The sequence below is a fragment of the Chinchilla lanigera genome, unplaced genomic scaffold (genome assembly GCF_000276665.1).
Source record: "Chinchilla lanigera isolate Chin_1 unplaced genomic scaffold, ChiLan1.0 scaffold00036, whole genome shotgun sequence".
Taxonomy (NCBI): Eukaryota; Metazoa; Chordata; class Mammalia; order Rodentia; family Chinchillidae; genus Chinchilla; species Chinchilla lanigera.
Window position 1 is genome coordinate 18,401,353 of NW_004955437.1, and position 24,054 is coordinate 18,425,406.

Consider the following 24,054-nt stretch of genomic DNA (forward strand, 5'->3'; position numbering starts at 1 on the left):
ATAAAAAATATTTTGAGACAATTGGGGAAAATGTGAACATTTATTGAATATTTGATGATAGTAAGGCATTATTGAAATTTTAAAGTATGTTATGTGGCTTAAAAGTTGTGGGGATTTTTTGATTGTTTTAACTGAGAAGGCATTGAAATCTTCATGAGTTTTTGATGTGATGCCTGAGGGTTTGTTTTAAAATAATCTAGGAGCCTAGTGGTTGGGGGTAGGATTGACCATGACTTGATAATTGCTAAAACTGACCTTATACGTCAGAACTGTAGAGTTACAGTAATGCCATGTGTTTCTACTTGATAGTGTTTTTTTCTCCTTTTGAATACATTTGAAATATTCTGTAATAAGTTAAAACAGTGCAAAACAAAAAATAAAAACATTTAAAAGATAATTGAAACTTTTAGCACTAACTCATTAAGGATATTAAGGAATAATTGCTAATTTCAGGTATGATAATGACATGGTTATATTTTTTAAACAACCTGGATAATTATTTAACAAGTAATCATGTGTTTAGGGTAACATAGTGAAATTTTCTATATATGTGTGTGTGTGTATAAATTGGCCAAAATGATACAATGTCTGAGATTTACTTAAAATAATCTAGTGATAGGGCTGAGTATATAGCTCAGGGGCACAGCACCTGCCTGGCAAGTGCAAGGTCCTGAGTTTGATTCCTGGTACCAAAAAAAAAAAAAAATCAAAATTATCTAGTGGAGTAGTTAAGAATGAGAGATTTGGCCATGAATTAGTAAATATTGCAGCTGAGAAAAGTCCAGGGAGTTTATCTTTACTTTTGAACAGTTTGAAATTTTCCATAACTAGAAGTTTAAAAAAAGAAAGCCAGGCTTTAATCCAATACATGTTACTCTAGAATGTAACTTTTTTTTTTTTTTTTTTTTTTGAGGTGGGTGTAGAACTCCTGGATTTATCATTACTTCTGCATTGGCCTCCTGAGTAGCTCAGATTATAGGCCTTCGCCACCAAACCTGGCTCAGAATGTTAACTCTTAAGCCTTGTACCCCATACTGAGGTGATATCTCCATCTAGGGGGATTTCTGTGGCTCCTAGAAAGCATTTTATATTTTATTGTTACCTTCAGTTTGTGTCAGGAGAGCTATTCTGAGCTTTCCATATATGAAAATGATAGGATCCCTACATTGATTGATTGATTGATTGTCTTTTTGAGACAGGGTCTTGCTATGCAGTTCAGGCTGGCCTTGAGCTTACTTTGTAGCCCAGGCTGGTCTCCAGCTCATAATGATCCTCCTGCCTCAGCCTCCCACGTGCTGGGATTACAGGAGTACACCACCACACCCGGCTCAGGATGCCTACTTTTAAAAGAAATTTCACTAGTAATTAATTGGTCTAAAAATATTCCATAAATAATAGTACTGGTAGCATTTAGATATGACAAAAACTGCATGGTAGGAGAATGAAAATGGAATCTTTACTATGCTATACTGGTATATATTGGTCCGTATAGTGAAATGAAGCATTTTGTGTGTTGCACATACCCCTAATAACCACTTTTTAATGCCCACAATACATTGCACATGTGCATGATTTTGTATATTGATCTCTGTATCTTCAGAGGCTTTAAGACTTAGAAGAAATTAAAGAGGACTTTTTCTTATTGTCATTACAGAATGTCGTACCCAGGCTATCCCCCCACAGGCTACCCACCTTTCCCTGGATATCCTGTAAGTATTGCCATTTCAAATACAAAAATGCGGGCCGGGGATATAGCTCAGTGGCATAAGCACCTGCTTGGCGAGCGTAAGATCCTGAGTTAGATCCCTAGTATCCAAAAAAAAGAAATCAACTACAAAAATGCCTCAGATCCCTGAAACTAGTGTTCCATAGGAGTAGCGCATGACGGATTGCTAGAGCAGGGGTCATAAATCAAGTGCCCAGAGGTACTGGGTAGAATTAGTGAGTAAAGCCAGGTGTTGTGGGAAAACCAGAGACAACTTTTCCATCTGTGGAAAGCAGATGGCCGCTTACCTCTAGCCCATGTGATCACACAGAGGCAGACCAGTATTGATGGAGATTTCAGTACAAGTAAAGTCAGAAACCTGAATTTTATGTGAAATCACCCAAAGTTTTGAAATTTGCAAGTCAGTTTTGAAAAATGTTAATTGCTGCAGTGTGAGCCAATGAAACAGGTAGCTAAACCTCCCCGAGAACCACTGTTTTTAACTTTTGTGTCAGAAAATTTACATAATTAAGAAGAGCTTGACCATGTCAGTCGTAGTGGATTAGAGGGCCCTGGACTTCATAGCTGTACTGTTCTGAGCACTAAACACTTAGTTGAGACGTAAGTAAGAATTATGCATTTCAGTTCTATGATTATAAATATACAGGGCTGCCATCTACCCCTGGGAGACTGTATATGTCCATGACAATGTATGTACCCTTCTACAAAGTGAGCATGTAGCTCTCTGGAATTTATCATAGGTGAGATGAGATATGAATATGTTTCCAAGTTCCTATGTACTAAACTGGGCTCTGGCAACCCTTTCAGTTAGGCCAGTTGCTAAAATACACAATCTCCAAATCTCCATGGCTCAACACAAGAACACGTACTTCTCGCTTGCTTCAGTTTCCTGTAGGTCAGCGGCAGGATGGAGTGGGTGGGTGGGTGGGAGAAGACTTGCTTCTTACAGTGATTTAGTTTCCAGATTCCTTGTATTAATCCTGCCATCCTGTAGCACTTCAGAGTCCCCTGCTGGATCCTCTGCATCGGCTGGCAGGTGAAGGAAGAGAGGGAGCATGGAGGATTGGAGAGAGGTTTTCAGAGCCAGCCTGGAAGTGATGTACATTTCTGTCTGCATCTCTTATCAGTATTCAGTGGTTTAGGAAACATAGTATAGTTTTTTGTGCTTTTTTTTTTGTCTTTTTAAGACAGAGTCTCGCTATGCAGTTCAGGCTGGCCTTGAGCTCACTTTGTAGCCCAGGCTGGTCTCGAACTCGCAACTACCCTCCTGCGTGCTGGGATTACAGGTGGGCGCCACCACACCTGGCCATAGTATAGTTTTGTAGCTAAGGAGAAAGTGTGTTTTTGTTTTCATCATTAGAGACAGAGGCTTACTATATTGCCCAGGATGGTCTTGACCTCCTAAGTCCCAGGAATCCTCCTGCCTCAGCCTCCTAAGTAGCTGGGAATGTAGCATCCCCCAACATGCACACACCTGGTTAGAGTTTACCGAATCTCTGCTACTCTTTGACATTGTCTAGTTTGAACTAACATCCAGAATGTTATACTCTATGTGAGTTGTGTGACTTCTTTAATTTAACTACACAATCTAGTTCTGGCTCTTTAAGTAGAGAAATGGACCCCTCTTCCCTGACCCAAATAGAATTAAGTTTAGCTGAGTCTGACAAACAAATGTCCTGACAAATTACTATAATACTGATAAATTAGTGTAAGACACTAGGACTTCTCACAAAACACATTCATTCATTCATTTTTGAGACAGGGTCTCCCCATGTAGCCCAGGCTGGCCCCCAACTTGCAGTGATCCTCCTTGCCTGAGCCTCCTGAGTGTTGGGATTACAGGTGTGCACTACCGTGCCCAGCAAAAATGTTTAAAAAGTTTTTTTTAAAAAAATGGAGAGACCTTTATAGTAACCTTTGTTTCTTTTTTAAAGATAGGTCATATTTCTCTGTGATCATGTTCTATTGAAAATTTTTCTGATTTTCCAGCCTGCAGGTCAGGAGTCATCTTTTCCCCCTCCTGGTCAGTATCCTTATCCTAGTGGCTTTCCCCCAATGGGAGGCGGTGCCTACCCCCCAGCACCAAGTGGCGGCTACCCAGGAGGTGGAGGCTACCCTGCACCTGGAGGTTATCCAGCCCCAGGAGGCTGTCCTGGTGCTCCACAGCCAGGGGGAGCTCCAGCCTACCCCGGAGGTGAGTTAGGGCTTGTGAACTCAGTAGCAGTGAGATTGCTGAAGTACTTTTCCTTTCTCTCCCTTATCTTCTTCATTCCTGTTTTTTTAGCAGGCGATTAAAAGTCATTCTTAGCTAACTGTGAATATTAAGGACCTGGATGGCAAGACAGAAGGATAAAGGCTCCTAAAGGTGCCAAAAGCTGGGAGTAGTCTAAAAAATTCTAATATGAAGGGAGCTGGAATAAATCTCATGGTAATGAAGGTCCCACATGTGACACTTTGAGTATTTGTAGTCTTAAGAACTGATTAGGTGTAGGGGCTGGGGATTTAGCTCAGCGGCGCAGCACCTGCCTGGCAAGCACAAGGTTTTGAGTTCGATTCCTGGTACCAGAAGAAAAACAAAAAAAGAAAAGCATGGTATCTGCATTAAACATATTTTTAAAAAAAAACTGATTAGGGCACTTAATTAGTGATCTTTAGAACAGCTTTATCTGAGGATTAAAAAAGCAAAACCTTAGCAGTTTGTCTTATAATAAAGAAGAGGAATATAAGGGCTGGGGATTTAGCTCAGCGGCATAGCACCTGCCTGGTAAGCATGAAGTCTTGAGTTTGATTCCCCGTACCGGAAAAAAAAAAAAAAAAGGAATACAGTAAAATTTTTAAATTTATTTTTTACTGTGGGAGGATTTGGTGAGAAGTTGAAATATAGACAAGCCTGCTACTATAGTATTTTCTTCTCTGGTAATGGTAGACATTTTTCTGAAGTTTTCTCTACAATCACGAGAATTTTTCACTATAGTTTGTCAGACTGTTCTTTTCTCTCATTTCTCCAGGCCAAGGATTTGGAGTCCCACCAGGTGGGTCAGGTTTTTCTGGATATCCCCAGCCACCCGCACAGACTTATGGTGGTGGTGGTCCATCTCAGCTCCCGATACCTGGTAGGTACTAGCTGCCCAGGGAGAAACAGTGTCATATACTGTATGTTTTTCAGCTGCTGTGGAACGAAGTTAGGGTTATGTTTGGGTTCATCCTCAGTGAACATTCATTTGTTTCTGTAAATTATTTTGTTTATTTTGAGACAGAATCTTACTATGTAGACTGGCCTAAATTCATTATGTAGTCCACGCTGGCCTTGAACTTGCTACAGTCCTCCTGCTTCAGCCATCCAAGTGCTGGAATTACAGGCATTGCACCACTATACCTGGCTGTAAATAATTTTAAACACATAGTTTCATTAAATATATTAACTTAGCCAGGCGTGGTGGCGCACGCCTATAATCCCAGCACTCGGGAGGCTGACACAGGAGGATCATTGCGAGTTCAAGACCAGTCTGAGCTACAAAGTGAGCTCAAGGCCAGTCTGAACTGCATAGCGAGACCCTGTCTTAAAAAGACCAAAAAAAAAAAAAAAAAAAAAAAAAAAAACTAAATATATTAACTAGATGGAAGAGCTTAATAAAATGGAGACAAGGAACCACTTTTTCTATTAAAAGACCTGTTCCAAAAAAGTAAATCCTTTAGTGTTGAGAGCTGATCAGGTTCCCAATGTTTTATTTTGCGGGGAGCTGTTTTTGGTGCTGGGAATTGAACTCAGGACCTTGCACTTGCCAGGCAGGTGCTTGTGCCACTGAGCTATATCCCCTGTTCAAGGCTCCCAATTCTATGGATAAGCTTATGGTGAAGGATTAAATAAAAGACACAATGCAATATGGTTATAGGGGTTCAGGAAGGTCGGTGCTGTCTTGGAGCTAAGACCAAGTCTTCTCTGAACTATCAGTATTTTTGAGTCCTTAACATTATCAGGAGGGTTCAGGAAAGTAGAGGGCACACCTGAGGCAAAAGGCACTCAAAAATGAGCAAGACCTTGAGAAGTTAGAGCAAAGACATTCCAAACAGTAAATCTTGCTAATTGAGAGAACTGTCTTATGTCTTAGGTTGGCAGTTTATTGCTCTAGAATAGGAAGTGAGAGTCCTCAGCTGCTGTGTTATCTTGTCTTCAAAGACTGAATATGAACTTTCCTAACACAGCAGGAGAGCACTGTGGTCAGCAACTTAATCCTTTCGTAGCCTGGTCCCCAGCACTTCAGGAACTTCTCTGCCCACTTCTTTTTTTTTTTTTTTGTACCAGGAATCAAACTCGGGACCTCGTGCTTGCCAGGCAGGTGCGATTCCACTAAACTGTATTCCTGGCCCTCTGTCCACTTCTGTACCCTTCTAAAAAGTGAATATGTAGTTCTCTTGAATTTATCATAGGTGAGATGAGAATTATGAATATGTTTCCAAGCCCCTGTGAACTAAACTGGGCTCTGGAACCCCTTTCAGTTAGGCCAGTTGTTAAATCACAATCTCCAGATCTCCATGGCTCAACACAAGAACGCGTACTTCTCGCTTGCTTCAGTTTCCTGTAGGTCAGCAGCAGAATAGGGGGTGGGTGGGTGGGAGAGGACTTGCTTACAGTGATTTAGTTTCCAGATTCCATGTATTAATCCCGCCATCCTGTAGCACTTCAGAGTCCTCTGCTGGATCTTCCTGTTGTGAGCTATTTCAGTTGGAATCAGAACTGAATTTAGTTCCAAGTTATTTTTATTTTTTAGAGTCAGTAAATCAGGATGCTGGTATTTTAAAAATTATCCTAGTGAAAAAAAAATTTTAAATAAAAAAATAAAAATTATCCTAGTGAATGACATAGTATGATGAACGTTCTCATGTTTTTGTATTCATAGCGATCACTGCTGTTTTAAATGAGTTATATAACCTATTGGGGCCTTTTTGTTTGTCTTTAACATATAGGTGGCTTTCCTGGAGGACAGATGCCCTCTCAGTATCCTGGAGGACAGACTCCTTACCCTAGTCAGGTATTTTTCTTTAACCTTTTAAACTCAGAAGGGGTAATGAACTAGATAAGGGCCCCAGTCCTTTGCTGACATTAGAGGTTTCCATGAAGCAGGGGAATGGGCTTTCCTAGTAACTTTTAATCTTTGCTTTCTTTGGTCTGTCTGATTTAAGTTCTGTCCTGATAACTTTAGTAAGACAAAACAGGCTTTTCTCCCAGATGTTGCTGCCTATAACTTTATCCTTGAAGTTCACTTGGGCTCTTGATACTGGGTTTAGTTCTTTTTCCTCTGCCCTGCTCTTACCAGCAATCATAACTATGAACTCTGGTGACTTGGTAATTGCTATTTCTGCCAGTGATTTTTGAAGGATGGTTTTATTCTCCACTTTGCCTTTATAACTTTTCACTCTTCTTTCAGATCACTACCGAATCCTTCCCTTCCTATCCTGTTTTCTCTCCTGTTTCTTTGGATTATAGCAGTGAAGTGAGTAAGGTTTTCTTATATTCACTAATCACTAGGTCCTGTGTCTGTGCCCTCATTTGTTTCTGACTTCTCATGTGCTTGTCTCTCTTTCTTTCTTTCTCTCTCTCTCTCTATTTCTTTCTCTGTCTCTCTGTCTCTTTCTTTTGTCTTTTTGAGACAGGGTTTCACTATGCAGTTCAGGCTGGCTTTAATCTCACTTTGTAGCCCAGGCTGGCCTTGAGCTCACATTGATCACCCTGCCTCAGCCTCCCGAGTGCTGGGATTCTCGTGCTGGGATTATAGGTGTGAGCCACCACGCCCGACCTCTTGCCACTTTCTTGAGGCCTCTGTTTTGGGTTTTATCATAGTTTTGGTGGGCAGGGCTCTAAACATGGTAGCTATTAAATCTTAATTCTCAGTAGCCACAGGTTTCCCATACTATATGAAATTGTCACCCAATCTCTGATATTTCCTTATTTTAATACTGTTTTATTCTTAAATTGCCTTGTTAATTCTTTTATATCTTAATCAAGTCACTGGGAATGTAAACAACACTTTTAAGCTTGCTTTAATCTCACTGGATTTGCTTATTGATTTCCATGGTTTATGATAATGAGAGTCTTGCATTTTCAAGCCCTGGGCTAGTAGGAGAAGAACTTCAGTATTGGGACTGAAATACCTTAGTGTTTGTTTTGGCTTATTCTCCTGATGAAGAATTTAAGCTCCGGAGAGACTGAGAAGCTTGTCTGTGACTACATGGTGTGCGACCATGTAGTGTGACTACTAGTGTTAAGACCAAGCTGAGACCAGACGCTATAGCTTTTCTGACTTTCAGACCAGTAATTGCTCCCTTATACAGTGCTGCTTTACTAATACAGTAAATGTTCCTCCAAAGTACATAACAGTATTTGGCTCTCATGCCATTGTTGAAGTTGATTATTAATTGTATTCTATATCAGTAGTTAACTAACTTTTGTGAATTTTATGAGAGTTTCTGATTTTATTTTAGATTAAGCATTTACATAATTTTATAGACATCAACTTTGACTAAATATGAAAGATTTTTAAACGTAAGACACTTCAAATAAAATACACACTTATACAACTTATTTTGTGTCTAGCACCTAGGTCTAGCACTTTAAGCTAGACCTAGAATCCATAGGTAGAAGTTAACAGAGTGGTAGACTTTGTGTGCTTTTAGATGGGAGTGCAGTAGGCTACTTTGTGAGAGATGAGGTCCTTGTCCTTGAAGTCCCGGGTAGAGGTTGGTTGATGATTTGGTTTGGTTTGGTTTGGTTTGGTTTGGTTTGGTTTGGTTTTGTACTGGGAATTGAACTCAGGAGCTTGTGCTTGCCGGGCAGGTGCTGTGCTGCTGAGCTATATCCCTGTCCCTGACATTGGTTGATATGACTGTAGGTGTGCATGAATATGTGTGTGTGTGTGTGCGAGAGAGAGAGAGAGAGAGAGAGAGAGAAACAGATGGGGAGAGAAAGAGAGAATATGAACAGAAGTTTAAAAGTAAATTTCTGTCTTGGATAGGGTACTGGGCCGGCTGACCTTTCTGTGATAGCTTTCAGCAGGAAGGTTAGAATCATGTAGATATCAAAGGGTGGGACCTGTGGTAGTGAGAAAAGTCCCTTAGAGTTTTGATCATAAAAGCATGGACTCTGATTTCTTTCAAATATAAGACCTAGAGAATAATAGTAACTTTCAGCAGAGAATGTATCAACATTTTCACCTACAGATAAAAAATAAGATGATTTTTTTTCTTTTAGAGAAAAAAGAATCCTCAAACTGTGCAGTGATAGTTAATGTCTGTTACTATCTCGGCCAGTATAAGCAAAGGCTTCTACTCTCCTTGGGATTTAAGTGACAGTAGTTACACCAAAGGAAACTGTATCAGTTTTTAATACATTGCTTTATGGAAGGACAATATGCTGGGAAAAAATTATACTTGAATATTTGCTACAAATAGAATGATTTTAATTTTTCCTTAAACTCACCATAGGAATATTTCTTGTTAGTTGTCTGTTTACATTCCCAACTTAGAAAGTAGAGAATGGATACTAAAGTTTATTGATAGAAAGAAGTCCTATGGTAAGATTGTATGTAAGTAGAAGGCATTATTCACCATAAAACTATTTTCTTGGGGATGAGAATATAACCCATAGTCAGGCCCTTTGTTTGATCCCCAGCACCACTTAATTAATTTTTAAAAATATTTTTCCTGAAAGGCTGCTACCAGGCACATACCTGTAGCCTTAGCACTTTAGGAAGCTGAGGCGGGAGGATCATAAGTTCAAGCCTACCCTAGGTAACTCAGCAACATAGCACAACTCTGTCTCAAAATAAAAAAAGGGATGGGGATGTAGCTCAGTGCAACGGCCTTGGGCTCAATCCTCACTGCTACCAAAATAAAAAAGAAATGACTGTTAAAATGGTGGTCAAGTCCTGTCCCCATTTACTCTTATCCCCACAAGTATTGGTTGTATTGCTGTATTCAGGGGTATTATTTTAGGCTGGGGGATGTAGCTTGATGGTAAGAGTGCTTGCCTAGTGTGCATGAGGGATTTCCTTCCCTGCACACCACACACACACACACACACACACACAGGAAAAGGTATAATTTAAAATTTAGTTTCATTTACCTAAAAACAATTGGATCATTTAATGTTTTGGAATGATATTGATGGCATGTTTAAGTGTAATATTTTGGAGATCCTGGATTAAGCAAAAAAAAAAAAAAATTTTTTTTTTCGTCGTTTTTGAGACAGGGTCTTGCTGTACAGTTCAGGCTGGCCTTGAGCTCACTTTGTAACTCAGGGTGGCCTTGAACTTTCAATGATCCTCCTGCCTCAGGTTCCCAGTGCTGAAATTACAGGTGTGCACCACCACGCCCAGCTAGTAAAATATTATTACAACTAAAATGTTTTTAAAACTCATGAGGTATATATTGTCTTGCTTCATTCTATCCCTCTTAAGCTCTAACTTGAGCATTTTAAGAAAACTACTGAATTGTCTCATAGCATTGTATTTTAAATTTTTTAACTTTTAATTTTGGAATAATGTCTTACAAAAAATTTGCAAAGATAGTACAAAGAGTTTTTATATGCTCTTTATCCATATTTCCAAACATTAACTTTCTATAAAAATTCACTACAGTGATCAAAATGAGGAAATAATAGTAACATTGATATGGTACTCTCACCCAGCCTTCACAACTTACTTAAATTTTACTGATGTCCAGTAATGTACTTTTTCTGGCTTAAGAACAAATCCAGGATGAAATTTATTATCAGGTCTTTCAAGGCCTCTTTAATCTGAAACAGTTTTTCAGTCTTACATTGTTCATGACCTTGACACTTTTAAAGAGTACTAATAGTTATTTTATAAAAGATTTTTCTTTTTTTTTTTCCTTCTCTACTGGGGATTGAACCCAGGGCCTTCACAATGGGGACTGAATCCAACCCTTTTTATTTTTTGAGACAGAGTCTTACTAAGTTGCTAAAATGCCCAGGTGGGGCTCAGACTTGAAATCCTCCTGCCTCAGCCTCCCAAAGTGCTGGAATTACATGCGTGTCCCACCACATGTTGCTTGTAAAATATTTCTTAGTCTGGGTTTGTCTGATGTTTCCTCCTGATTAAATTCAGGTCAAGCCTATAGAAGGAAAACCACAGAATTTTTTCTCTAACACATGATAGCTAGAGGTACTTATTGTTGGATTTATTCTGTTACCAGTGATAATCACTTGTTTAAGACGGTGCCTGCCCGGTTATCTGTTGTAATGTTACAGATTATTTTGTTCTCATCATAATTTTTTTGCCCATTATTTTTTTTCCCCGTTATTTTTAACATCTGTTGATAATTCTTGCCTGAAACAGCTATTACTGTGGTATTTGCTGAATGGTGAATTTTCATTTTTTATTTAGATTTGTATTTTAAAAATTGTGTTTTGCTTTCTGACTTGTTTCCTTATAAAACAGATGAAGGATGTTGTATTCCCCCAGAATCTCTAATCATGTCTTCATTTTGTGTTTTTCTCATTATAAAATATTCATGTCTAATAGTTGGAGTCCATGTAGGAAGTGAAGAGCTGTTGACAGAATTATATTGCCAGTTTGAAACTCATTGGGTGCTTGTGTCTACCTCACTAACGTCATTTTCTTCTGTTTGCAAGTCAAACGTTGTCATTCATCTCACACTGTTGATCACCTAAAAGGTAGATCCATCGCTTCTTTCCTCTTCTACCAGAAAGGAAGCCAAAGCATCAGAAGATCAGAACTTTAATTTCACAAGTTTGACTTCCTTATTTCCTGGAAGTTTGGTGTCTGGCTGTCTGTTAGCAGGAGAAAAATCTGTCCAGAAGCGGGATAGGTTTTCCTGTCTGTTCCAGATTGAGCCCTGGTAATAAAGAGCTCAAATGCTTGCCTTAAAGCCAAACATTGGCCTTTTTGCCTATGAACATATCTGGGGAAGTCTAAGTTGCCTTCTTGTCAGCAGAGGATCCTGACTTGATTTTATGCCTTTTGTTCAGAGCACTCAGGGGACAATCCGGCCAGCTGCCAACTTTGATGCTATGAGAGATGCAGAAATCCTCCGTAAAGCCATGAAGGGATTTGGTAAGGAAAATGGATTTTGTCATATAAGTTAAACTGATTGATTCTAAAGCAAAAATAAACTCTGTATCCTAAACCAAGTCGTGTGTCAACCAAGTTTGTGTGTATGTGCCTGATACAATCTGGCGCCCCCTGCCTTGTAGGGATTATCACAGGTGACCTCAGGAGAATCCAGTAGACTTTGTCTTTACTTAAGCATTTATGATTCTTCCAGGGACGGATGAACAGGCAATTGTGGATGTTGTGGCCAACCGTTCCAGTGATCAGAGGCAAAAAATTAAAACAGCTTTTAAGACCATGTATGGCAAGGTATGATTTTTTTTTTTTTTTTTTTTTTCTTTTCTGGAGTAAGCAGCAGCAGAGGCCTGTAGGCTCTGCATTCATGGCAGATAGGAGACTATGTATTTGTTAGTTTGTCTGATAAAAAGAAGGGGCAACTAGATTTTACAGACCTGAAGTATATTCACTGTTTGTCTTTAAACTTGTAGTCAAGCCTAGTCCTGGATCTGAGTCAGACCCTATTCCATGTCTTGTGTGGGATACAAAGTAGATTATGACACAGACACAATCAAGAGTATGGTTCTCATTCTTTTCCTTGCAGTGAGACTCAAGACTTAGAACAGAGCCTGCTCATTCTGGGTCCTTGGCATCATCTTCATTCCTTTGCTCCCTCTAAAGCCATCCTATATTACAGTTATGTGGAACTATTTGCTGTTTACGTCTGTTTTGTACTTGCTGTGCTCCTGGCCCATTACACCTTTCCTTCTTTTTCTGCATGGGAAATATCTTCTTCAAGATTTAGCTTAAATAACAGCTACTCTGACTGCTCTGAGCAGAATTCAGCTGTTCCATCCACTGTGGTCCCATAGGACTTTGTAAAACCTCTCTTGTCACTGATCTCTCTACTCCCCCCAAACTGAGCTTCTCTGGGACAAACCGTAGCATATTTATCTTTGAATTTATAACACCAAGTAGCACTTTTTTTTCTTTTTTGCCGAGACAGGGTCTCACTATGCAATTCAGGCTGACCTTGAACTCACTTTGTAGCGCAGGTTGGCCTTGAACTCACAGCAATCCTCCTGCTTCAGCCTCCCAAATGCTGGGATTACAGGCCTGGACCACCATGCTTGACCTATAGTAGCTTTTTTTTTTTTTTTTTTTTTTTTTGAGACAGGGTCTCGCTATGTAGTTCAGACTGGGCTTGAGCTCACTTTGTAGCTCAGGCTGGTTTCAAACTTACAGTGACCTTCCTGCTGGGATTACAGGTGTGTGCCACCATGCCCAGCTAAGTAACTTATTTTAATATAAATTCTTTTTGTTTTTTTTTCCGGTACCGGGAATCAAACTCGCAATGTTGTGCTTGCCAGGCAGGCGCTGTGCCGCTGAGCTAAACCCCCAGCCTAAGTAACTTATTTTAATAAGCATATTTGTGGAATGATCTATAACTAAATGCAAGAGTCTATGGCTAAAAATTGTCATTATATAAAGGGAAAAATGGACAGAATTGTTCTGCCATTTAGATAATAATCTTGAAAATTCCCTAACATTCTCTGTGTCCAGCTTACTTTTCTCAGGGTGTGCTGGTGCTCCATGGGTTCGTCCTACTTTGCCTTTTTTACTCTGCCATTATTAAGACTGATTATACAAGGGCTGGGGATTTAGCTCAGCGGCAAAGCGCCTGCCTGGCAAGCGCACGGTCGTGAGTTCGGTTCCTGGTACTGGAGAAAAACAAAAAACAAACAAACAAACAAACAAAAAAAAAAAAGACTGATTATACAGGGCCGGATATAGCTCAGTGGCACAGCACCTGCCTGGCAAAGTGTGAGGTCCTGAGTTCAATTCCTGGTACCACACACACACAAAAACCTAATTATACAGCACAAGCCTTAGACTTTGTTAAGGTTCCGTATCACTACTTCTCTTACTAAGGTATTTGCCATGTTATGAATATTTTTTGTTCATATCTAGACTGCACTTTGCTGTCTTGAATTTTTCAGATACTTTTTTAGAATGAAAACTAAACTCACAGCTTACTTTCCTTACCCCAGCCACTTCTCTTGCCTTTCTACTGTATAATAATTTTTCTACCCTGTTAGAGTGTTATCTTGATTCTGGGTTCTTTATCACTCAGTCACTGAATATTTATTCAGTGCCTATTATATTCCTGAAATGTAAAGTGGTTACTTACTAACTTTTATCGGTTTATTCTGTAAAATGACTCTTTAAAATATATCTTTCGTCTGTTTTGTATCTTTTCATTTCCGTTGCCACCACTTAAGCTCAAGCCTTACTTACCTAAATATTACAGTAGTCTAATTGTTCTCATCTAAGCAGGGGAAGCTGAGGCAAGATTGCACGTTCAAGATTAGTCTATGCAGTTTACAGTGTCTCAAAAAATATAAAGGGCTGGAGGTAAAGCTCAGTGGTAGAGCAACCTTGGATTCAGTTCCCAGGACTAAAAAACAAACAAAAACAAATGAAAAAAAGGGAAAGCTTTCTATACCCTTGTCACCATAGGCTTTCCCGAATATTGTTTCTGCATTTGTGCCCTCTTGCATAAAAGATTCTAATGGCTCCTCCTAGAAAGCAACCTAAGGTTCAGGTACAACTTCGTGTTACTACTTTGTAGGAAAATCTTCCTCTTTAACAAAGTTAGTTGTCTTATTGTTCCATTAAGCAAACTTTGTTCATTCCTACATCTCTACCTAGTGATTCTCAAACTTAGCTGAGTATGATCTCCTTTAAAATTTAAAACAATTTCTCAGTCTTAGTTTTTCAACTAAAGTCCGAGGTATCAGTTTTTTAAAAACACATGCTACAGATGATTCTAGAGTTGTGAGTAGAGGTTGCTTGTTTGTGTTTAATCTTCTTGCCTTAAATCCCCGTATTTCTCTTTGCTAATTTTTACATATTTTCAAGATTTGAACTAGCTGGGTGTGGTGGCATACTCCTGTAATCTCAGCACTCAAGAGGCTGAGACAGGAGGATTGCCATGAGTTTGAGGCCAGTCTGGGCTACATAGTGAGTTCAACGCCAGCCTGGACTTCATAGTGAGATCTTGTCTCAAAAAAAAAAAAAAAATCTGGACTAAATACTTTTTCTGAGCACTCCAGCCTACATTAATCATTTTCCTATTTCAGCTTTTTGTGTTACTGATTTCTGTGGGAATCCTCTGGTGCTGGAATTCAGGTTGCTGATATTACCTCTTTATGTTTCTCTTTCCAAGTTAAAAGATGGCACTGGCTTCTACTTCCTCGTAGAACCAAGAATGATTTCTCGTACTAAGTGACTGTTTATCACTTTGTTAATTTGAATTCCTTAATGTTTCCTTTGCTGTGTAACTCATAGTAGAACTGCAGTAAGAATTGTTCATATATAAAAAGAGAATTGTTTGTAGATAGAATTAATGCAATTACATCTGCTTGATTTAACTAATTTACTATTTCTTAGTATTTCATGCTCAGATTTCAAGTTCAGCTTTTATAGAGCAACTCCATTTCTTTTTCCATACTTTCCTTAAAAGGGTTAAAGGACAAAATTTGGAGAGCCTGTGTACTTAAATTGCATTTGTCATTAAACAGGATTTGATCAAGGATCTCAAATCGGAGTTGAGTGGAAACATGGAAGAACTTATCCTTGCCCTTTTCATGCCTCCTACATATTATGATGCCTGGAGCTTGCGGAATGCAATGCAGGTACTGTGTCATTTATTACTGTAAGTATTATGTGCTATCTCATATGTAAAACCTACAAATTATGGTAGTTCTGAATATGGAAGGAAAGATTAAAGCAATATATTATTTCATATCATCTGAAATGTAGAGCCTTTCAGGTCTAAAGGACACAGAAATATTGACGGACTATTAAGATTGAGTTACTTTGAGATATTTTTGTTTTCCTTCTGTATAATTCTCCCTTCATATAGGGAGCAGGAACTCAGGAACGTGTATTGATTGAGATTTTGTGCACAAGAACAAATCAAGAAATCCGAGAAGTTGTTAGATGTTATCAGTCAGAATTTGGACGAGACCTTGAGAAGGATATTCGGTCAGATACATCGGGGCATTTTGAACGTTTACTTGTATCCATGTGCCAGGTGAGTATAGCGTGAATGTTTGTTCGTGGAGAGAACATGTTTTATGCCAGTGAACATTCTTAATTCCTTCTTATATTTAGCCACCTTGTAATATTGCCATCTTTAAGTGAGATGGCGTAGAACTCAAGTTACAGATTTTTTTGTAGTTACTACTGGGATTTATCTCTGCAAATGTGGCTTTTCTGCAGAATCAGAAATTAACCTCTTGATCTGGGCGTAGTGCCACAGTTTGTAATCCTAGCACTCGGGTGTGAGGCAGGAGGATTGCCTCAGGTTCAAGGCCAGCCTAAGCCACATAGACCCTGTCTCAAACAAACAAAGAAAAGAAGTTAAGCTCTTGAAGGTTTTATGTATCTCTACTTGAAGAAAAACTAGTCAAAACCAACTTGAGGTTCTGTGGCTCAGTTAGGGATGAAACTGTACATTTGAACTCAAACTAACCATACCTTTTCTAGGGCATGAGCAGAGGAGTAGCTCTCTAGGGAAATAGGACTGTTGTGTGTTTGAATCCAAAGGCAATAGTCTGAGAAGGTTTTCTTAGATTGTCGTAGCATCTCTGTGTTCAATTGCCCACGTAGAATAAATACACCTCTCCGTATTCCTTGTGCCAGATACTCTCAGAAGGCAGTTTTCCACCTTCAAGGAGCCTTCCCATTTTGTTCCTTGGAGGAACTGCCTTCAAAAGCTCGTGGGTCTTTTTATAGGGATATACTACCATGTCCAATTCAGGTCGTTTTTGTCTCCACGATAAGTAGGTATATGTTAAGATTATATTTGGATGAAGGAAAGGAAGTTTGTGAAACCATATTATATTCTCCCTCCCTAGACTGAAATTTCTTGAAGGCAGGGACTTTGTCTCCCTTGTGTCCCTGCACCTAGCATGGTGCCTGGCATCAAGCAAGTGCTCAGTGTCTGGTTGCATGAGTGAATACAAGAGGAACTCAAAACAGTGCTTGCTGACCTTAAATTCCAGCCTGTAGAGTTATAATTTTGTCATTTAGGTGGAAGTTTGTATCTCTAGGTAGATACTTTTGTGTAAACCTTTTTTGTTTGTTTAATTTAGTTCTCAAAGCCCTGAAACCCTCATTTTATCATAATCTTGTTAAACCATGGTCAAATATTATAAAGCCAAAATTGACAGTATAATGTAGGACTAGTTACACTGTTATAATTTCTTTGGAAATGAAAGCTATACAGGACAGACTTTATACATTAATCTTTAATTATCTCTTTGAATCCTCAAGATGAGGGGAGTGCTTAGTAGAGCGTTTTCTCCTTCCAATTCCTGCCTTCCCCTTCTGCAGGGAAATCGTGATGAGAACCAGAGTGTGAACCACCAGATGGCTCAGGAAGATGCCCAGCGCCTCTATCAGGCTGGGGAGGGGCGACTCGGCACAGACGAGTCTTGTTTTAATATGATCCTGGCCACAAGAAGTTTTCCTCAGCTGAAAGCTACCATAGAGGCTTATTCCACGGTACGAGCTTCTCGTCTGAAAATCTGATGTCTAGTTTAAAATGTGGAAGTATTTAACTATAATTTTCGTTTGCAGATGGCTAATCGAGATTTGTTAAGCAGCGTCAGTCGAGAGTTTTCCGGCTATATTGAAAGTGGTTTGAAGACCATCTGTAAGAGACTTTTGTGTTTTTGTTTGTTTTGTTTTTAAATGATTAGGGGCTTTGAATAGTTGTTCTATTTATGTGATTATAATCTATTCTCTCTGGAATCTGCTTAAGCAGAAGCTGATTTAATCTTCTATTTTTATGTGTCATTTCCCATGAAAATTTATTGTGATAAAATAGGGCTGTTTGGGAGTTACGTGGCCTTCATCTGCAGGCCTTTCTCGAAGGCTGTGCAGGAAGATCTGCTGAGTGTGGTGCTTCCTTTAAGATGAATGGGAAAGTCCTCAGAATACTGATACCACCACAATATACAATTCGAGCCCTCAGAATATACCTTTCCGCTGCTCACAAGACACTGTTCCTGTTGGAAATTAACCAGTTTCTGATGATCTAACACCCAGATGCCTAATGAAATGGAAATTAAAGTAACAATGCACAGCTAGTACTTGTCTACCTCCTATAGGAAGATACTTTGTTAAATAAATTTCAGAGAGCTATGTCAGAGTTTTTTAACATCATTTGGAAATTTTGTTTAAATATGTGATTTTTCTTTTTAAGTTATCTCAGGCCTTTTGGTTTTGGTGGTGTTTTTTTTTTGGTACTGGGAACTGAACTCAGGACCTTGCGCTTGTTAGGCAGGCACTTACGCCACTGAGCTATATCCCCGGCCTCACGCCTTTTAGTGAAGTGATACCTGACTTTATAGAATTCAGGATTTTATTATTGTTCCTTTTAGTAAAATATTATTGGGGCATATTTGCTACAGATTTTCACACTCTAAGGGGAAAGTATATAAAGAACCTGAGTCAGTACATCTATAGAGAGAAAGTAGGCTTTATTTTCTGGAATTGAAGGTTGCCTGTCTGATGCATCTAGAAAGAAAGATGCTGAGAAAAGTAGGTTGGTGGATATCTCCAACTCCTCTGGGATTTCCAAGCTGACTCTGGAGAGAAGAAAGGCAGGCTAGATGTGATTTTAAAAAAAGCTAGCAGAGTGGACTGGTGTGTCACGTACCGACTCTGATCTGAGGTGTCTCTGACTTGCAGTGCAGTGTGCCCTGAACCGACCTGCCTTCTTTGCTGAGCGGCTCTACTATTCTATGAAAGGTGCCGGCACAGATGACTCCACCCTCGTCAGAATTGTGGTTTCTCGAAGTGAGGTGAGCCCAGGCAGCCCTTTCTTCTTTTGTATGGTCTTAACTTGATTTTGAATGTTCATTTCTTAGAAGTATTTTGTTTGTGAAACCCTCAGGAACAGCGTAAAAAAGATCGGTCTTTGTCATTTTTAAAGAGAGATGGAATAAGGCACAGTGTTCACTTTCCTCGTGCTAGCAGAGAGGCCTGCAGTAGTGCAGCAGACTTCAGTGCCCCCAGGAAGACAACACCAGGAGATTTTCTTACTTGAGAAGGTCTATGAAGAATACTAGTTTATGAAAATTTGGAAGATATTTTAAAAGACTGATTGCAGTACTGGGGACTGAACCTAGGACCTTTACACTAAGCTACATTCTCAGCCTTTTCTTTTGCGTTGTGAGATGGTCTCGTTAAGTCACTGAGTTACCCAGGCTGGGCTTGAATTTATGATGCTATTGCCTCAATCTCCCAAAGTGCTGGAATTACAGGCATGTGTATCTTCCTTTTTAAGGCTAAATAATATCTGTATATCACCTGCTAATTCATTTACATCTGGGCACAGCTGGGATGCTTCCCCCTTTTGGCTGTTGTGAATAATGTTGGTATGAACCTGGGTGCACAGAAACCTATTCAAGTTCCTGTTTCCACTTTTTTTTTTTTATCAAGAAGTGCATGGTAATATAATTCAGTTGGGTGGTGTTTTTTTTTTTTTTTTTTTTTTTTTGAGGCATCACCTTACTGTTTTCCATGACAGCTGTACCATCTTTCCAGCAGCAATGTACAAGTGTTCTCATTTCTCAGCGTCCTCACCAATATTTAACTGTGCTTGGTGTTTTTGATGACAGCCCTTTTCTTATCAAATGGCACATCCTATGTAGCCCTCTTACATCTTGGGGTTTTTTGTTTTGGTTTTTTGAGACAGGCTTTCCCTTGTTCAGGCTGGCCTCAAACTCAAGGTGATCCTCCTGAGTGCTGAGATTACACGCATGCCCCACCATGCCTGGCCACTTTGCTTTTTCAGTGACTAATATTTTAGAATAATAGATAAAACTAGTACCATTCTTTTTTTTTTTGGTGCCAGGAATTGAACTCAGGACCTTGCTATTGCAAGTGCCGTACCGAAGAGCTATATCTCCAACCCAACTAGTACTGTTCTTATCTGGTATTTTACAGAGCAGCAAGTCAGACCTTCACTGAGTAGTGCTAGTACTGGTATAAATGTCAGCTATAAAAATGTCAGTCACTTGATATTTCTCCCCTACTTCCCTATTTTGATTATTAATATCTTATTTTAAAAATTATAATAAAATTTTATTTTGACACATTTTTAAAACTGTCATTTCTTACACAGATTGACCTTGTACAAATAAAACAGATGTTTGCGCAGATGTATCAGAAGACCTTGGGCACAATGATTGCAAGTGACACAAGTGGAGATTATCGAAGGCTGCTTCTTGCCATTGTGGGCCAGTAGAAGGGAATTTTTTAAATGGATGAAGTCCTTCAAAGCAGACCGACCTGCATAGCAATATCAACCATCACCTAACCATAACAGTTTAAGGACTATCAGGGTTACTGTGCTTGGTTTGCACAATTGTCATTGCCTTAATTCTAATGTTATTTTTTCCTGTATGTACAATCAATGTAAAGCCATATCACAATGTTGTAGTAATTTTGCAATATTTGTAAAGCTTCATTCTCACTGCTTTGGTTCTAAATCAAGATTTCAAATTGAATAAAAATTAGTGATCTAATTCTGCATAATTAAGAACAGTTACAAGGTTGCTCCTCACCCCTGTCCAGTTCAAAAAAAGAAAAAATGGTACTTTCACAAAGTGATACGGGGCTGGCTTGATTTAAGAACATGATTGCCAGTTCAGAAATGTAATGAAATGCTGCCAGCCTGGTGGCACACCCCTGTAATCCCAGCACTTTGGAAGATTGAAGCAGGAGGACCATTAAGTTTTGTCTGTCCCCAGCCTGGGCAACCTAGTGACTTAGTGAGATCCTATTTAAAAATAAAATATAAAAAAACAGGCTAGAGCCGGGCAGGCTGACATGTCTATTAAGTCCAACATCCTATGAGGCTGAGGCAGAAGGATCACAAGTTTGAGCTTAGCCTGGGCAACTTAGTGAGTTTAGCAAGATCCTGTCTAAAAATAAGAAAAATCTGAAAAGAGCTGTGGATGGCAGAAGACAGCTGCTCACCCTGTAGCAGCCAGGAAGCGGAGAGAAGAGCATGGAACGAGAAATCCACTGTTCCATGTCGCAGCCCCAGTGACCCACCTCTTCTAACCAGGCCCTACCTCTGAATACATGAGACTTTTGGGAGATGGTTTAGATATATACCATAATATTCTGCCTCTTGTCCCCAAAAGGCTCATGTCTATCTCGAGTTCCCAAATTCTTCACAGTTCTAGCATTGCCAAAAAATCCCAAGTCCAACATCTAATCTGATACTCAAACCAAACTCAGCTGTGAACCTCTATAAAAATCAAAGGGAAAGTTAAATACTTCTAACGTACAATGGCACAGGGTGAACATTTTCATTCCAAAAGGGAGGAACAGAGCGGTGCAAAGGAAATGAATCAACACAAGACCAAAACCCAGCAGGGCAAACAAACCCTTTAGCTCCATGTCCAGTACCAGAGCAGGTTGTGGTAATGTGAGCTCCAGAGGGTGTGGCAGCCCCACCCCTGTGGCTCCACGTGCTACTGTAGTTTTCTCCTCAGTAGATGTTTTATATTCCTGTCATATTCAATTTCCGGGAGTCTCTACTGTGCCTTCAGCTTCACTCACAGCTTTAAGCATCACTCTCCCAGGGACTCCTGGTGGGGACTGAGACTGTCACATATTTATGGCTGGTCTTCCAGGCCTTCTAAATCTGGGTAAAAGCCTCCATTACCCTGTAACTTGCATTCTGCATGCCTGAAAATCAGAACCTGTCAGATGATACCAAGGTTGCCTGCTGGCCAGAGCAGTACCCTAGTCACTGTGGACCATAACTGCATTGCCTTCTGAATTCCCGGATGGCTGGCCTTGAGATATATTTCCTTTAGCAGCCCTGAGTGAGCAGGGCACCCTCAGGTTCTCAAAGCAAAGTCTTAAGTCTGTGCTTGATACCGTTGAGTGTAAAATGACTAAGATCTGGCCATTTCCTGAGATGATCACAAGTCATCTTTCCTATTGTCCTGATGCAAAGTACTTGGCTTTTTTTATGCTAATCTAATCAGAAAAAAAGACAAAGCGATAATGAAGGTAACAAAGTGCAGAACAAGAATGGTAAGATTTTGAGGAAAACCACTGAAGAAGGAAATTACAGAAAAGCATCCCAATGTGATATGTGTGTGACTGATCTGGTCTCAGAGTACAAAATGGTGAAGTCAACAGTCTCAACTATTTTGAAGAACAAAGATGCCATCAAAGGAGCTGGTGTGGCAAAAAGAGTAACAATATTAATGAAGCAGAGAATACAAATGCTGGAAGAGGTGGAAAAACTTTTGTTAGCATGGTTGAATGAAAAACAGCTGGCAGGTGATAGCGTTAGTGAAGCTATGATCTGTGAAAAAGCCAAGAAATTGCACAGGGATTTACTGCAAGAAAACCCCTGTACAAGTGCAACAAGGGATGAATTAAAGCCAGTACAGGATGGTTTGATGAACTCTACAAGAGAAGTGTCATCCACAGTGTGATAAGACATGGTGAGACTTCCAATTCTGACAAGCTGCAAAAGTCTACAAAAATTCATGGATCTCATGAAGGCAGAAGAATGCATTGCTCAAAAATTTTCATCTGCAATGAGACAGGGCTCTTCTGGAAGAAGAGACTGAACAGAACCTATATCACACTGCCAGGGCGCAAGCCCATTAAAGGACAGAATGACCCTTTTGCCATGTGCAAATGCAAGCGCCAATCTAAAGATTAAGCCACTACTGGTGCACCATTCCCAGACCCATCATGCATTCAAGGCACCGAATGTGAACAAGGCCAGACTGCTGCTCATGTGGAGAACCAATGAAAAAGCTTGGGTCACAGGGCAGTTGTTCAGTTGTTCATGCAATGGGTGCATGAGGTGTTCGCACCCACTGTTAAGAAATATCTTTCTGCAGTCAACTAACTACCTGGAAGATGGCTTTTCCGATGGACAGTGCCCTGGAACACGCTCCAGCCTTGGTGGATGACATAGATGCTGAGTATGACTTCATAAAGGTCAAGTCCCCTGCTCCCCGGCCCTCACATGACACATTTTCGCAGCCCACGGACCAGCAAGTGATCTGCAACTTCAAGAAACTACACAAAGGCACTCTTCCCTAGGTATTTTAATGTCACTGAAGAGGCATCCTTGACTCAGAGTTACTGCATTTGTTCCGTTGCTCACTCTTTGTACGTGGGTGTGCATGTGGCCCGAGGTATTCAGTCTTTTTCTGGACCTTTTGAAGGTCAAGAAAGCAAACCACAGACACGATGTCTCATCACTCCTAAACACTCTACTGTGTTTCACTAAAGCGGGGCCGCTCCTGCGTAACGCGCTGCCTTCACATCCATGGTACCCACCCACATTTCGGCTGCTGTCTCTGTAAGTTCCCTTTCCTTTGTAGTTTTGAGAGCTACACAGCAATGCACGATATAGTTGGTTATTATGTATCTTCAGACTCCTTTAATCTGGAAGTTTCCAGGCTTTCTGGTGTTTGACCTTTTGAAAGAGTACAGGCCTTGGGCTGAGGATGTAGCTCAGTGGCCCAGAGCTCAGGTAGCATGCAGGACCTCCACCCCCAGCACTCACATTCTAGAGAACGCCCTGCAACTTGGGCCCTTCAGATAGAACAAACACCATAGAGAAGGATGTTCTGCTTATCTCAGTGTATCTCATCAGGAAGTGTACAACAGGATCCTCCCAACACTGGTGATGTTAATCTTCATTAGCTGATTATGCCGTTCACTTTGCTGTCTCCCCTCTATTCTTGGTAAGTATTCCTTGGGGGAGCATTAGAGAAGTCTGCCCCATATCCTCTACCTTGTCAAACCTGCACCCACCAGCCTTAGCATCCTTTTAACTCCTGCTGGAATCAGCCTCCACTTTGGTATTGCCACATGGTAATTCCCAATCATTCCCTCTACACTCCTGGGTTGGCATTCTGCTGAAAGAGCCTTTTAATTTATTTATACGATGTGAGCTTGAATAGTCTTATTTTATTGCAGGGGTTGTAGTCCAATCTTGTCGCTGTTTTGCTGCTAAAATCATCCCTAGTTTGGCCAGTGGAAATCCTTTCAAACTGGATTCACACTTCAACATTTTAAGTATTGCTGAGGTTCATCCGTGTTGTGTGTGGCTGTAGTTCATTAATTTTAAGTGTAATGCGCCATTTTGTGAAGATACCACATGATGGGTCC

At 40.0% G+C, this 24,054-nt stretch overlaps 2 protein-coding genes across 5 annotated transcripts in view; both read left to right on the forward strand.

Moving 5' to 3' along the window:
* Window positions 1-20,427, forward strand: part of Anxa7 (annexin A7) — a 27,409-nt gene extending 6,982 nt beyond the window's left edge. For 2 of the 3 annotated variants that reach the window (XM_005389980.1, XM_013516762.1), the window contains exons 2-14: window positions 1,655-1,709; window positions 3,716-3,920; window positions 4,735-4,839; window positions 6,692-6,756; window positions 7,153-7,218; window positions 11,733-11,817; window positions 12,029-12,123; window positions 15,396-15,509; window positions 15,740-15,910; window positions 17,215-17,385; window positions 17,461-17,536; window positions 18,577-18,689; window positions 20,015-20,427. In XM_005389980.1, coding sequence (XP_005390037.1) covers window positions 1,656-1,709; window positions 3,716-3,920; window positions 4,735-4,839; window positions 6,692-6,756; window positions 7,153-7,218; window positions 11,733-11,817; window positions 12,029-12,123; window positions 15,396-15,509; window positions 15,740-15,910; window positions 17,215-17,385; window positions 17,461-17,536; window positions 18,577-18,689; window positions 20,015-20,137 — 1,443 coding nt within the window. In that variant the 5' untranslated portion in view covers window position 1,655 and the 3' untranslated portion in view covers window positions 20,138-20,427. The remainder of the gene's footprint in view (window positions 1-1,654; window positions 1,710-3,715; window positions 3,921-4,734; window positions 4,840-6,691; window positions 6,757-7,152; window positions 7,219-11,732; window positions 11,818-12,028; window positions 12,124-15,395; window positions 15,510-15,739; window positions 15,911-17,214; window positions 17,386-17,460; window positions 17,537-18,576; window positions 18,690-20,014) is intronic. The other variant, XM_013516763.1, reaches the window with a different exon arrangement.
* A 2,788-nt stretch (window positions 20,428-23,215) lies between these two features.
* The window catches only part of Cfap70 (cilia and flagella associated protein 70), a 55,760-nt gene continuing 54,921 nt past the window's right edge, over window positions 23,216-24,054 (forward strand). The window contains exon 1 of one of the 2 annotated variants that reach the window (XM_005389986.2): window positions 23,216-23,239. The gene's annotated coding sequence lies outside the window, so the exon portion shown is untranslated. Of the gene's footprint in view, window positions 23,240-23,535; window positions 23,628-24,054 lie in introns of those variants that run through there. The other variant, XM_013516745.1, reaches the window with a different exon arrangement.